Source organism: Anastrepha ludens, chromosome 3, assembly GCF_028408465.1.
Source record: "Anastrepha ludens isolate Willacy chromosome 3, idAnaLude1.1, whole genome shotgun sequence".
Taxonomy (NCBI): domain Eukaryota; kingdom Metazoa; phylum Arthropoda; class Insecta; order Diptera; family Tephritidae; genus Anastrepha; species Anastrepha ludens.
The window spans coordinates 66,424,831-66,441,038 of NC_071499.1; the positions used below are offsets into that span (position 1 = coordinate 66,424,831).

General features: G+C 35.3%; 1 protein-coding gene across 3 annotated transcripts; it reads left to right on the forward strand.

The window, feature by feature from the left end:
* The first annotated feature begins 209 nt into the window (after positions 1–209).
* Positions 210–15,383, forward strand: LOC128858129 (spectrin beta chain). 3 transcript variants are annotated; one of them, XM_054094131.1, is made up of 9 exons: positions 210–353; positions 4,711–5,190; positions 5,296–10,882; positions 10,955–11,151; positions 12,539–12,710; positions 13,719–13,769; positions 14,649–14,752; positions 14,809–14,975; positions 15,047–15,383. In XM_054094131.1, the coding sequence occupies exons 2-9, from the start codon at positions 4,729–4,731 to the stop codon at positions 15,231–15,233; spliced, it is 6,927 nt and encodes a 2,308-aa protein (XP_053950106.1). In that variant the 5' UTR covers positions 210–353; positions 4,711–4,728; the 3' UTR covers positions 15,234–15,383. The 3 variants fall into 3 exon arrangements, with proteins under 3 accessions (XP_053950106.1, XP_053950108.1, XP_053950107.1); XM_054094132.1 differs by lacking the exon at positions 210–353 and adding an exon at positions 521–791; XM_054094133.1 differs by lacking the exon at positions 13,719–13,769 and having other exon boundaries at positions 211–353.
* Positions 15,384–16,208: the final 825 nt, after the last annotated feature.

A 16,208-nucleotide genomic window follows, 5' to 3' on the forward strand; every position in this document is an offset into this window, starting at 1 on the left:
ATATGAAGTTTAGAAAGGATTCGAATCCTTTTTTTCAAAATCATGGTATTGTAAAGCTTGTGGGCTTTTTGAAATAGGACTCTGTTATGAAGGCGGTGGAATTGGTATTGGCATCTGAAAACATGTATATTCTGGTTGGAAAAAGTGTAACTCTGATAAGATAGTCGATAATGCAGTTTTGCCGTATGAAGAATACATATACATAATTTTTCATTTCTCTAGTTGTCGTTCTACTGTTGTTTCCAAAGCTTAATTTTTATAAGAAATTACATGTTAAAAATATACTGCTTGAAATAATACACAAAATTTGTAACAAACAAAGTGAAGCTATAAAAATTAATTAACAGAGAGCGGTATGTATTGTTAAAATTTAATCAAGGTGTATACAGAACAACTAAACAAAAAAAAAAAAAAGACAACGCCCAGGAAAGCGCTGAGGAGGCTGTGGTGGTAGAAAATTGGAACACAAGTAGGCAATCGTGTTGAGTGTGTTTATAAAATTGTTCACTGTCATTGATGACATCACCTCGATTACTCTGTTGTCCATTCCGAAGTATTGTCATGGGTCGAGAACTCTGAATACATCTAATTATGTTGAGCAAGGAAGTCTAATAAAAAAAGTGCTTTCATTAAATAATTTTATTTGCTAATAATAGATGATGAATAAAAATAATGTGAAAAACAAAATCGTGTTTCAAGTATTATATACATACTGATTCACGAGTGCGTGAGTTGTGTCGAATTCTTCAGTGAAAGTGTTATTCTGAGAGCTTGCGGAAATATTTTAATAGGTACTCTACATACAATATAAGGCATCAAAATTTGGTATTAATTTATTTTAAGTTTGAAGTAGCGGACACTAACTGGTGTCCATTATGTACGGAAGGCGTTGCCTCATAATTGATGGATGCACTTAATGCCTCTATATACTTATGCATATTTTCAGTTCATATACGTATGTAATTATATGCATATGTATGTCGGGTATGCATTGAAGTATCGTAATATGAATTTCAACTTTACAGCTTGTTTCAAAACAATCAAAACATACCTATATAGTTGAAAACCTACTTCATGATCAATACTTAAATTACGTAATTGATGCACGCACTCATTCAAATTTAAAGGCACACATACGAGTATGCGCAAATATATGTGTGTATTTTCAAGATACAATACTTTGTATCATCAGCAGATAACTACTTTTTACATCCTTAAAATGTATTCAATAGAATTTATTGTATGCTAGTAAGTACACACATTTGAGAATGGCTTGAAAACTTTGTATACTTTATTCATTTCGCGAATTCAGTGTGTTAAAATGCATGCAATATTCCTTATTACTAATTTTATATACAATATAATGAGCCGAAAAAGGTAAAGGAAAGTTGGTTGGCAGAGATATGTATTTACATATATACAGAAGTACAAAATTTAATATTTCGTGTGCTTTGAAGAGACTGCGGTGTTGATTGCTATTGAAATTTAGGTTAAATGAGTAGTTAAATATAATTTTTCCCCTTAATTAAACTTTTTTGTGCTATTGTACGTTCGTTGACTTATATCTTATCTCATAAGTCACACTCGCTTAGTGTACTCTATGTGGATAGCAAAGTAAAAGCACATACATGAATATGCTGCATATGGGCGTTGTACATGTTCTAATGCTCTTAATTAATTTGTGAAATATGTAGTATGAAGTGTGGTCACTTTGAATTTTACTCATATTGATTAGTTTAAAAGTTTGACCCGTATATAATGGAGGCCGCTTAATCTGAGATCAAGCCTGCGTATATCATCATCATAAACATCGTTTGACACTACAGCTCCTGGTGAGCCTAGGCGGGCAACACTGCTACTGTAGTAATTATATATAGTATTAATTTATTTTATTATATCTAGTATTTATTTATTTTACTTATTTACTATTCAAATGTCAAAATTATATGAATATGAACTATATTGTGAACAGACCACTTGGAAATTCAAACCACCAAATTGCAAAAAAAAAAGAAATACAAAATAGCTGATCCACTTTTATTAACCTATATAATTCCGCCTTCATTTCGACGACAAACAACATCTTCTCGAAAAAGAAAGTACTTTTTTAATTTTATAAAATAAACTATGGTACTATATTTTTCGACATCGTTATTGGTTAAATGTACAAAGTCCATCACTAATTCAAATTTGTAATATGCTTCCCTGAAAAGTTATAAATGATATTAAAGATAGTTGAGATTCGTCTCATTCGTATATGTACGAAAATTCTGAAAATTTTTGTCATATTGATTTTAGGCTGTGAGCAGTTAAAAATTGTATGATGTTAATGATGTCTAGAAAAACAGAGACCATATTTTTTGTTCATTTTCGTCCTGAAAAATCTTGGTATTGGAAAAATTAGTGAAAACTGGCATATACATACATGGATTGCATTGTAGCGGGAGTACACATTAAAGCTGAATTGATCTACAGAAGAGTCATCGTGTTCCATAATGGTAATGGTAAACCAGGAGGAGTCGACAGATACTGCGTGAATGGAATGAAATTGTGGATGGCCCGAATTTTTTTCCAAGCACTCAGACAATTTTGCCCATTGTACTCAAAGCCAGGGGCGAGGATTTATTACTCCTCTGTACACCACCTTTTGTTTTGTTTTTAGTTTTGAGGGAGTTTGGCTATTGAATTTTAATGTCTCGCCCAGCAGTGTTCTCAGATAAACGTCTGCCTCGTTTTCGGACTAACCGTGTCAGTGGAGTAAAGTTGTACCTAATAGAAGCTTGCAAACCAGTAATTTGCTCAGAAAAACTGAAAGCTTTACACGGTAAAATATCAAAGGTTATTGATCAAAGTGGTATATTCATGTGTATGTATTAAGTAATTTGAAGTTAAATTCAAATTTGATACTGAGCTTAAAAAAAAAAATTATTTGAACACTATGGCTTGATAAACACATAAACATAAGTACAAAGGCAAATATTCCTGAACAGAAAATGCTTATGAAGCGTAATCGTCTGAAGTTCATAAAATAATACATGAGTTATCGATACGTATCACAAGTGCAAATTTCTCATCACAGAATTTTATGATGCAAAGCTCGCAGTGAATTAATTAATTGTATCGCAGTGATTTTTGCAAAGCGATGTTTAGAGAGTGAACCTATGTAATATATAATATATTTTTTCTTATTATTGTTGCTGGGACAACGTAATTTTCAGTGTAATGACTCTGCAGTAGCTACATTGGGCGGATAAAAATGAAAAAATACCAATAACATCCATAACATAGACCTGATTTTTTTCAGATATCGAAATACACATTCATTTTACAAATACATTATTTAACTGTACTTCCAAAAAGGGATGTTATTTTGATATTCTAAGAAAAATGCAATTTTTTAATATAAATGATCGGATGTGTATTTCATTATAAAGAGGAAGGTATGCCGTTAATAGTGGAAAGTAACATCAGGAAAATTACCACCACGACCACGCTTACAGGACAATATCGAAAAGGATATTAGTTATTAAGGAAATTTTCCATAACCGAATTGCAAAGTGGCTGCCCTATACCCATCTTTGAGGTCTTGAATCGACCCTGGGCTGTTGGCGTAGACCTTGGCTTTCATGTGGCCCCAAAGAAAAAAGTCACAAGGTGTTAAATCACAAGATTTCGGTGGCCGATTGTGATCAACTCTTCGAGAGATAACACGGTGCGGAAACTTTTCCCGTAAAAGATCAATGGTTTCGTTGCTTGTGTGGCACGTAGCGCCGTGTTGTTGAATATAAACGTTGACCAGATCATTACCATCCAAATCCGGCCATAAAAAATCGTTAATCATCTCTCGATAGCACAATCCTATTCAAAATATTACCTGTTATTGGAAAACCCTTTAATTATAGTACATATTTCAGCTAGTAGAATTGAACGAGTTTAAAGAGAATTCTTCCGATTTCCCTTCAACCCTAAAATTTTCGAATTTGCATCCGTCTACAAAGAAAATTATTCATCATTAGCAATAAGCTTTAGTCCCCTTATATGTTGCTCATATAATAATATCTCGAAGAGGATTAATATTTTTCTCTACCAAAGTTTTTGTTTAAGACCTCGGCAGAATATTTTTACTCTGGATGTCTATTATTGTATATTTAAATTTTGATTTAAATATCATAGTTATGTCATGTAGTCTGTAGGATTTCTAAAATATAGTTTTAATAAACATGAATTGAGCTGAATCGTCTATAACCAAATTTGTAGACACTTTGTAAACAAAATTGAATTAACATTTTATTTAAATAAAATTTTGTGTTTAGATATTAGTTATTAAAATAATTAACAATTTTATCGAAATGGTTTCCCCAAATTATAAAGTATATATTGCATCAGTCATCAAGTTGTGCAATACGGCTATGTGGTGCGTTACTGAGTCAGTAATTAGAGATAAAAAATTCCAATTTTACGGAATCGTTTTTTGTTAATCACTTTTGAAAGAATTACGCTCCGCTCGGAATATTGATACTTGGTCCTAAACGCGTCGATTGGTACCTTTATTATTTTTGATAAATTTTGGCACCCAGGGTGTAAACTATAAATTAACGTTTTTTTTTTCGTTTATTTAGAACATAATAAAAGAAAGCTGAATCAAAATAATTTATATTATTCTATTGCATATTTCATAGATAGATACATATATTACTAAATTAATTCCAGATATAAAATATCGACAAAATGACGACCGACATTTCTATTGTTCGATGGGACCCTAGTCAGGGTCCGGGAAATGAATATATCGATGAATACGAATATGACGGAGGAAATTCTAGCTCACGGCTATTTGAACGATCGCGTATAAAAGCTCTTGCAGAAGAACGAGAAAATGTTCAAAAGAAGACTTTTACAAAGTGGGTTAATTCACATTTATGTAGAGTTAACTGTAGGATTGGTGACTTGTATGTTGATATGCGAGATGGTAAATATTTGATTAAACTGCTAGAAGTACTGTCTGGAGAACGTCTGCCGAAACCAACCAAGGGAAAAATGAGAATTCATTGCCTGGAGAACGTAGATAAAGCGCTACAATTTCTGCGTGAGCAACGCGTGCATTTAGAAAACATAGGATCACATGACATCGTTGATGGAAATGCTTCCCTCAACTTGGGCCTTATTTGGACCATTATTTTAAGATTCCAGGTAATTAGAAATATTTTCTTCAATACAACAAAAAGTCAATCTACGCTAAATATTAACTGCGCTTATCCTTGAATACTGTCATTTCTTTTACTAATGCATTTTTAGATCCAAGATATTACAATTGAAGAAGTTGACAATAAGGAGACTAAATCTGCTAAGGATGCTTTACTTCTTTGGTGTCAAATGAAAACTGCTGGTTACAATAATGTTAATGTGAGAAACTTTACCACTTCTTGGAGAGATGGACTTGCATTTAATGCCATCATTCACAAACACCGTCCTGATTTGGTGCAATTTGAAAAGCTTTCTAAAGCCAACCCATTATATAACCTAAATAATGCCTTTGATGTTGCTGAAGATAAATTGGGTCTCGCTAAGTTGCTTGATGCTGAAGATGTGTTTGTAGACCATCCCGATGAGAAGTCTATTATCACTTACGTTGTTACCTACTACCATTACTTTAGCAAGCTGAAGCAAGAGACGGTACAAGGCAAAAGAATAGGCAAAGTTGTTGGAATTGCTATGGAAAACGAAAAAATGATAAATGATTATGAACATTTCACAAGCGATTTGTTGAAATGGATTGAAACCACAATTCAGGCACTGGGAGAACGTGAATTTGAAAACTCTTTGACTGGAGTTCAAAGTCAATTAGCTCAGTTTTCGAATTATCGAACCATAGAGAAGCCTCCGAAATTTGTGGAAAAGGGCAATTTGGAAGTTCTACTTTTTACGCTACAATCAAAAATGCGAGCAAATAACCAAAAACCATACACTCCGAAGGAAGGAAAAATGATTTCCGATATAAATAAAGCATGGGAGCGATTGGAAAAGGCTGAACATGAGCGTGAATTAGCCTTGCGAGAAGAATTGATTCGGCAAGAGAAATTGGAACAACTTGCTGCTCGCTTTGATCGAAAGGCCTCAATGCGGGAAACTTGGCTATCTGAGAATCAAAGATTGGTCAGTCAAGATAACTTTGGATTCGATTTGGCTGCTGTAGAAGCTGCGGCAAAGAAACACGAAGCCATCGAAACCGACATATTTGCATATGAAGAGCGTGTACAAGCAGTAATCGCTGTGTGCGATGAATTGGAATCAGAACGGTACCACGATATTAAACGAATATTATTACGTAAAGAAAATGTCATGCGATTATGGACGTATCTACTTGAATTATTGAGAGCACGTAGAATGCGGTTGGAAATATCGCTACAGTTACAACAAAACTTCCAAGAAATGCTTTATATATTGGATAATATGGAGGAAATCAGGCAACTACTTTTAACCGATGACTACGGAAAACATCTGATGGGCGTTGAAGACTTACTTCAGAAGCATTCTCTTGTGGAAGCTGATATAAACATTCTTGGTGAGCGCGTTAAGGTAGTAGTGCAAAACTCTCAGAAATTCCTAAGCGATGACCCAGAGTCATACAAACCTTGTGACCCCGAAATCATTGTTAGTCGCGTTCAACAATTAGAGGACGCATATGCTGAATTAGTTCGACTAGCTGTAGAACGTCGAAGCCGCTTAGAAGAGAGCCGCAAATTGTGGCAATTCTATTGGGATACTGCCGATGAAGAAAATTGGATAAAGGAAAAGGAACAAATTGTATCAACCGATGAAATTGGTCACGACTTGACAACAGTTAACCTGTTACTAAGCAAACATAAGGCATTGGAATCCGAAATAACATCGCATGATCCTCAATTACAAGGAGTTGCTAAAATAGGTGCAGAATTAATAACCGAGGGCCACTTTGGAGCCGATCGTATTAAGGATCGTTTGAAAGAGATTCTTTCGAAGTGGGACCATCTACTCGATTTAACTAAGTACAGACGTCAACGACTGGAAAACGCTGTTGAATACTTCCAATTATTTGCTGACGCTGATGATGTAGACAATTGGATGCTTGATACGCTCAGAATCGTTTCTAGTGAAGATGTTGGGCGTGACGAAGCCAACGTACAATCATTGCTTAAAAAGCACAAAGATGTTGCAGACGAACTTAAAAATTACGCTGAAGTTATTGGGGCTCTACATAAGCAAGCTGAGGATTTGAAATTGAACGACGCTGAGAAAGAAACTGTAGATAAACGTCTAGAAGCTATAGATACCCGTTACAAGGAGCTAACGGAGTTGGCCAAGCTGCGCAAACAACGTCTGTTAGATGCACTCAGTTTATATAAATTGATGTCTGAAGCCGATGGTGTCGAACAATGGATTAAAGAAAAAACTAAAATGTTGGATACTATGACACCTGGAAAAGATATTGAAGATGTCGAAATAATGAAACACCGTTTTGAAGGCTTTGATAAGGAGATGAATGCTAACGCTTCACGGGTTGCAGTGGTTAATCAATTGGCCAGGCAGTTGTTGCATGTTGAGCATCCTAATTCTGATGAAATATTAGAAAGGCAAAATCATCTTAACCAAGAATGGTCAACTTTACGCGAAAAAGCAGAGGCTAAGATGGATGATCTTAAATCTGCTCATGGTGTACAAACATTCTACATTGAATGTAGAGAAACAATATCATGGATAGAAGATAAAAAACGCATTCTTACTGAAACAGATAGTTTAGAGATGGATTTGACGGGCGTGATGACTCTGCAAAGACGATTAAGTGGTATGGAACGAGACTTGGCGGCTATACAAGCTAAACTCTCTAGCTTAAGCAAAGAAGCTGATAGTATTGAGAATGAACATCCAGAGGAGGCACAGTTGATTCGTGACAGAATTTCCCAGATTGAGCTCATTTGGGAGCAGTTAACTCAAATGTTAAAAGAGCGTGACTCAAAATTGGAAGAAGCAGGTGATTTGCACAGATTTTTGCGTGACTTGGATCACTTCCAGACTTGGTTGACTAAAACTCAGACTGATGTGGCCTCTGAAGATACTCCAACTTCATTGCCCGAAGCCGAAAAACTTTTGAATCAACATCAATCTATTCGTGAGGAAATTGATAATTACACTGAAGATTACAAGAACATGATGGAGTATGGTGAACGCTTAACATCTGAATCGAACACTTCAGATGATCCACAATATATGTTCCTGCGTGAAAGATTGAACGCATTGAAAGATGGCTGGGAGGAGTTGCATCAAATGTGGGAAAATAGACAAGTGCTGCTATCGCAAAGTCTCGATCAACAGCTGTTTAATCGGGATGCCCGCCAGACCGAGGTGCTTTTGAGCCAACAGGAGCACTTCCTTAGTAAGGATGATACTCCAGTTAATTTAGAGCAAGCAGAAAACCAACTTAAACGCCATGAAGCATTCTTAACCACCATGGAAGCAAATGACGATAAAATAAATACATTGTTGCAGGTAGCTGACACTCTTGTGGAGAAGGAACACTTTGACGCTGACAAAATTGGAAAACGAGCTGAAAATATTGCTGGGCGGCGTGATGATAATCGCCAGCGTGCATTAGATCAGCACGAGAAGTTAAAGAATCAAGTTAAATTGCATGAGTTCTTACAGGATTTGGAAGAATTGGCTGAATGGGTCCAGGAACGGTATGTTACATCCCAAGGCGAAACATACAGAAGCGCTAAAACAATCCACTCCAAATGGACACGGCATCAAGCTTTCGAAGCAGAAATAGCAGCTAATAAGGAACGTTTGTTTGAAGCTGAAAAGGCAGCTCAGGAGTTATCTAAAGAAAAACCAGAATTCAAAGATATTATTGAACCTAAATTAAAAGAGCTCGCTAAACAATTTGAAGATTTGGAGGTCCACACAAAAGAGAAAGGGGCAATGTTATTCGACGCGAATCGTGAAGTTTTGGTGCAGCAAACATGTGACGATATCGATTCTTATATTACTGACTTAGAAAAACAAATCGTAAATGCCGACACAGGCAACGATCTTACTTCAGTAAATATTCTAATGCAGAAACAACAAGTTATACAAACACAAATGGCAGCTAAAGAACGACAAGTAGAGGAAATCGACAAACAAACAGAATATTTGCAAAAGACAACGCCTTTGGAAAAGATTGAACCAATTGTTACTAAGAAAACGGCTGTTCTCGATAGGTTTGAAAAAATCAAAGCGCCACTTGTTGAACGTCAGAAGCAACTAGAGAAGAAGAAGGAAGCATTCCAATTCTGCCGTGACGTTGAAGATGAAAAGTTATGGATTGACGAGAAGTTGCCTTTAGCTACTTCTAAAGATTATGGCAACTCATTGTTCAATGTTCATGTTTTGAAGAAGAAAAATCAATCGCTGGCTACAGAAATCGACAATCATGAACCTAGAATAATGGCTATTTGTAATAACGGCAGAAAATTGATCGATGAGGGTCACGAAGATGCCAAAAAGTTTGAGAGTCTGATTAGTGATTTAACACAAAGATGGCAAGAACTTAAAGATGCTATTGATAATCGTAAGAAAAATCTTTTAGAATCAGAAAAGGTACAACAATACTTTTTCGATGCACAAGAGGCTGAATCGTGGATGAGCGAACAGGAATTGTACATGATGGTCGAAGATCGAGGAAAGGATGAGATCAGTGCACAGAACCTAATGAAGAAACATGAAAATCTGGAGCAATCTGTTGAAGACTACGCTAACACCATCCGACAGCTTGGTGAAGTTGCAAGACAATTTAATACCGAAGATACTGGCAGCGGCGACGCCGTATCTGTCAAGCAATCGCAATTAGATAAACTTTATGCCGGTCTAAAAGATTTGGCTGGAGAACGCCGCGCCCGCTTGAATGAAGCCTTACAGTTGTTTATGTTAAGCAGAGAGGTCGACGATTTGGAGCAATGGATCACGGATAGGGAAGTTGTTGCCGGATCACAAGAGCTTGGACAAGATTATGATCACGTAACACTACTTTCTGAACGTTTTAATGAATTTGCTCGTGATACTGAAGCTGTTGGCGGGGAACGAGTTGCCAAGGTTAACAATATAGCAGACAATTTGATTCAAGCTGGACATTCAGACTCAGCAACAATTGCTGAATGGAAAGACAATTTGAATGAATCATGGCAAGATCTTTTGGAACTTATTGAAACACGCACTCAAATGCTGGCTGCCTCCAAGGAACTTCACAAATTCTTCCATGACTGTAAAGACATATTGAGTCGCATAATTGAAAAACAGCATGGGGTTTCTGATGAATTGGGACGAGATGCTGGGTCCGTCTCCACATTGCAACGAAAACACCACAATTTCTTGCAGGACCTTATGACTCTGTATTCACAAGTACAACAAATTCAAGAAGAATCTGCTAAGCTACAGGATTCATATGCCGGAGACAAAGCAAAAGAAATTACTAATCGCGAGCAAGAGGTTTTACATGCATGGTCTAATTTGCAGGCCATGTGTGACGCTCGCAAACAAAAGCTTGCAGATACTGGTGACCTATTCAGATTCTTTAATATGGTTCGCATATTAATGATTTGGATGGAAGATCTCGTACGGCAAATGAACACATCTGAGAAGCCTAGAGACGTTTCTGGAGTAGAACTACTAATGAATAATCACCAGAGTCTTAAGGCTGAAATTGACACACGAGAAGACAACTTTGCCGCATGTATTTCTCTTGGTAAAGAATTGTTGGCAAGAAGTCATTATGCATCTGCGGATATTAAAGAAAGGCTTTTGCAATTGAACAACAGCCGAAATGCCTTGTTAAGACGGTGGGAAGAAAGATGGGAGAACTTACAACTAAGTAAGCAAACAAAAACGAAATATTAATTGCACATTTTAAATTCTACATATCCGTTTCCATTTTGAAAAACAGTTTTAGAAGTATACCAGTTCGCCAGAGACGCTGCTGTAGCTGAAGCCTGGCTTATTGCACAAGAACCATACCTTTTGTCTTCAGAACTAGGTCACACCATAGACGAAGTTGAGAATCTTATAAAGAAACACGAAGCATTCGAAAAATCTGCCGCTGCCCAAGAAGAACGCTTTAGTGCCCTTGAGCGCTTAACAACAGTAAGTACTTTAATTGGCCTATGACTATCAATACTGGCAACATTTAATACTAAATTGTAATTAACTGTTAAAACAACAACAACAACTAAATTGTAAGTGAAACATTTCACAATTCGGTATCAAAGTAATTTGACTCCCTTTGTGTGTAAATAGTTTCTCGTCTCATCTCATTGTTGATCTTGTACTTGAAATGCGACATCTTAAAAAATCTGCAATATATTTATTTATTTATTTTTTTTATTATTATTAAAGCCAAACATACAGCCATAGGTTATTTTTGCAATGATTGACCTCAAGAATAGTTTACATAAAAGGATTAACATTAAAATTCAAATTACAGATAGTAGTAAAGAAGTATAAGTTGGAGAAAAGTATTAAAAAATGAAAAGTAAGGTAAAAATATAGTAGTAGGAGTAGGGATTAATTGTGGAGCCATTTGAGTACATTCAGCAATTTTCGGCAAGGTAGCGAAGCAATTTATTTTTGAAACACGAGCTTTCTTTTATACGTTTAATTTTGTAAGGTAAGATATTCCAAAGACGGACAGAGAACACAGAGTATTAACGTTCAGTCACCAAACAACTGTATAGTATTTCATCGGGACTAAGTTTAACGAACGGCAGGACTTTGAAAACATAAGTCGATCTTTGAGGTATCTGGGTTCCTGAGTGTTGATATTAGTAGTTTAATAATTTAATTTACGGCGGCCGCCGTAGCCGTATGGGTTGGTGCGTGACTACCATTCGGAATTCACAGAGAGAACGTAGGTTCGAATCTCGGTGAAACACCAAAATTAAGAAAACAAATTTTCTAATAGCGGTCTACCCTCGGCAGGCAATGGCAAACCTCTGAGTGTATTTCTGCCATGAAAAAGTTACTCATAAAAATATCTGCCGTTCGGAGTCGGCTTGAAACTGTAGGTCCCTCCATTTGTGGAACAACATCAAGGCGCATACCACAAATAGGAGGAGGAGCTCGGACAAACACCCAAAAAGGGTGTAGCGCCAACTATCATCATCATCATCAATAATTTAGTTACAACAACTATTGATCAAATTAAAGTAACAAAATAATTTTGAGCTGGAGCTTTATTATTTTTGATTTTATATACAAAAACCATTTTGGATTAGGCGGTTTTTGCTTGCAACCACGTAAATGTCGAATTATTCACAAAAATGGATACAACTTGAAGTTTTTATTTTACGTTGCAGTTATGTCAAATATTTACTAACGAATAGGTCATACTAAATTGTTATTGAAATTTAAAGTTAGCTCAATATACATACTTATTACATATTAGCAGTAAAAAACATTAGTTATTAATTTATCTATTTAAGTCATGTTTTTTTTTTCTCGAAATTGCAACACATTCCTTTAATTTTTTTAGTTTGAGCTCAAAGAAATAAAGAGGCGTCAAGAATTAGCGGAGGAAGCTGAACGACAACGCGTTAAAGAAGAAATGGCGGCTAAAGCAGCTTTAGAAGCTGTTGAACAGGCTAAGCGGGAAGCTGAAAAGCGTGATATAGTTGATGCTGCAGCAGCTGCAGAGGAATCAGCAGGTAAAAATATTAAATTTCCGTAGTAATATGGAAAAATATTGTATTTTTTAGTTAAACTTCATATTAAAATCGTTCTGAAACCATCGGTTGATTCGTTTTACTAAAGGATTACCCTTTCAAAACGATTTCACGTTTTGTTATTTTTTGTAATCACTGGAAAATTTTTATTTTGCATACAAATTCTCTTTAGCAAGATTATGTCTATTATTGTTCATTTTTTCTTTTCGTGCACTAGTGAAGAAGCGAACTTTGTTTTTTTTTTTCTTTATCTCAACTGATGATTGTTTGTTCGTAGAAAACGTCATCCAAACTTATGTTAAATTTTTTTTAATAAGTTATAATTGTGTTCGATAACAAAATTAGCAAGAACGAAACATTTGCCATCACTTGCAAAAACCGGAAAATAAGCTTGTTTAAATAATTTGGGTTGTCGAAAAAAAGTACCATAAATATACTTCACTTGAATAAAGTTATCGAGCAAGATTCGCCGCTAGCGAGTATATATGGGTATACCTAATAAAACTGATTTAGCTTACTATTTTAACCTATTCCAGCGCTGCCAAGAATGTTTATTTATATTACTTCATCTATTCGTCACATGCTAACACTAGGTGAAAGGTTGAGGCCTATACTCACCTTTCTTGTACCAGATTCCACAAAGAAATACTAATTTATTTATTTCTTTCTTTGCTCTCTTTTTTTGAGTAATGATTATTTTTTTGCGCTAAGGAACGCCTCTTGCATGCATTGCAAATTTTTGCGTTATCGAACATGACTATTATAACAAATGTTTATGGTTTTTCTTCTATAATTGGTAAAGCAGTTTTCTGAAAAATAGATGTTTCAGTTTCCTCCTTTTTTTATATGTATCTCTGCTAAGCATTTATATTGTCGTATTTTTTTAATGAACCCACCGCAGTAATTATGCAAATTTACAAAGTGTTAGCATAAATTTTTAATTACTTCCTCTCTAATATTTAATTAAAATTGTATGCTTCCCTGGAAAAGTTATAGTAGACACATCTATTGATGTGGAAAGAACTGTAGAGCCACAAACAGGTACCTAATTTATGTTTCAAAAATGAAACTAGTTTATACAGACAAATGACCATATAATTAAGAATACCTTAAAACCGCTAACAAATTATATATGTATACATATCCTTTTATTAATTTATTTGTAACTGCTGCGTGCTTTTTACATTGCGGTAACACTGATTTCGAAGTCAGTTGAAGAAGTTGAGAAAAATTAAAAAAAAACTTCTATACAGATACATGCCGCTTTTAATTTATAAGCAATAATACTAATTTTTGAAAATTGTACTTAGACTGCAAATTGTGCCGTTCCCGGCCCGTTCCGCTAACAAAGCTTGGTTAGGAAACTGATTACTCAAAAACTAATTGGAATCTAAACTTATTCTAATTACTGACAATCGGTTTTCGGGTGATGAATTTCCGAGCCGAGTTTTCTTAGGGAAACGGACCAGAGAATTCCTCTTTTTTGTCTTCATATGCTCTCTGGTGACAGTTTTTGACCGGATATAAATGCGAAATGTTCCGGTAAGGTAGACTTTTGTGTCTTTTCCTAAAAACGCCAACTCTTCTTCCTTGTATTTTGCACACTTTCTACAGGCACCTTAACACTAGGGGCCTGGGAGCCCTTGCGGGATATCTTTAAACTTCTGATTAATCTTAATGCATTTAATATAAAAGTTAGCTATTTTTTTTAATTATTTAATACAACAATTCAAAACGGCAGTTCACAATTCTGACATTAGGGGATAATTAACGCTTCCAATAAAATCCTGAATGTCAAGGTTATTTTTAATTATATGGCCACAAATACATATTTATATGTATAAAAAGTATAGTGCTTAAAATATGTACAAAACTTGAATGAGTGAACTAATTCTGAACATAAAATTCTTTTAAATGTAGAGCATGCAACTACGTCCGCTGGCGAGGGGCAGGAGGGTTACCTTACAAGAAAACACGAATGGGAATCAACCACGAAAAAAGCTTCGAATAGGTCTTGGGATAAGGTAAGGCATCTTAATGTAAATTTCACGTGGTGTTTAATTTTAACATTTTTTTACAGGTCTATATTGTGGCAAAAATGGGTCATCTAACGTTCTTCAAAGATCAAAAGGGTTATAAGAGTAATCCTGAATTGACTTTCCGTGGAGAACCCAGTTATGATTTGCAGGGTGCAGGAATTCAAATTGCTACCGACTATACCAAAAAGAAGCACGTACTAAGAATAAAGTAAGTAAAAATAGATTTGCTATAGAGCACTAATACCAACAAATACACATAACGAATCCTTTGCTAAATAGGCTTTCTGGGGGCGCCGAATTTTTATTACAAGCGCACGATGATGATGAAATGACACAGTGGGTAACAGCTCTAAAGGCCCAAAGTGATTCCGCAACCGTTGCTGAAAGCAGATCCCAAACATTACCAGCGACTTCACAGAAGGATGAACCAAAGCGTAGATCATTCTTTACTCTTAAAAAAAAATAAAGTGAAGGCGTTCATTAATAATTATACCATTAAATTTTGCTTACAAAATTGCACGACAAATATGCTAAACTTATGTATATGTATCTTATTTATTAAAAACATGTATGCATTTCAATGTATTCAATAAAACATTTATTCCTTAAAATCTTATAGGGAAAAATCTCTCTTTCATTAATTTCAAAACCGTTTATATTCGTAATCAGTTTGACATTAACAAAAACTTCATTAAAAACCGAGCTTACTCTAATAGTTTGTTGTAAAAATTAAGTAATTCAGAACTTTAAAAAATATTTTAAATTATCTCTTTTAAGCAAAGAATGGGGTATAGTTTTTCGGGTACTTGAGAATGGGAATTAATTGCTCCATCTCAAGGATGATAAGATTTACCAGGTTTGGCCAATAACTATGGTGAAAAACAAAATTATGAGGGAAAAGTCGGCTACCACTTTACGGGGGGAATCGCTTGCCAAATTCTGCACGATCATTTCACATATATTCACCCAGTCGGTCACAGCTGTGTTTATTTTATTTTGTATATCAGCAAAATCTATTCGCCTGCCGAAAGCTGCACGATAATTTCACACATACTCACACACTCGTTCAATCAATTATTGTTCAGAGGGTAACGAAGTGAGGTGTTAATTTTTTTCGTATATCACTAATACATTCTTGTTTTTTCATAAACAAACCGATTCATTAGCCCGGCTACGTCAGAGAACAACGAAAACCCCTCCAAAAATCACATTATTCTCAAACAACCAGCTTGCAGGAAATATTCTCGATAAAGATGGTCGCCATTTCGGTAGTCTAATGTGTAAGTGCATTTATAACAATAAAAACCCCTTATGACGAAGGATAATAGAATACACGATTGCGCCTTTCGAATTCGCCGTGTCGTAAGAGCCCATAAATAAACAAGCAAAAGGAAATAGAATTACTTGTTTGCGAAGAAAAAGAGTAGGCGAAAGCAATGGA

Bases quoted from the DNA above. Each gene is read 5' to 3' on its own strand.
- LOC128858129 (XM_054094131.1), top strand. From the start codon at position 4,729: ATGACGACCGACATTTCTATTGTTCGATGGGACCCTAGTCAGGGTCCG. The intron at 11,152-12,538 runs GTAAGTACTTTA...TAATTTTTTTAG, and splicing joins CCCTTGAGCGCTTAACAACA to TTTGAGCTCAAAGAAATAAA. The intron at 14,753-14,808 runs GTAAGGCATCTT...ATTTTTTTACAG, and splicing joins CGAATAGGTCTTGGGATAAG to GTCTATATTGTGGCAAAAAT.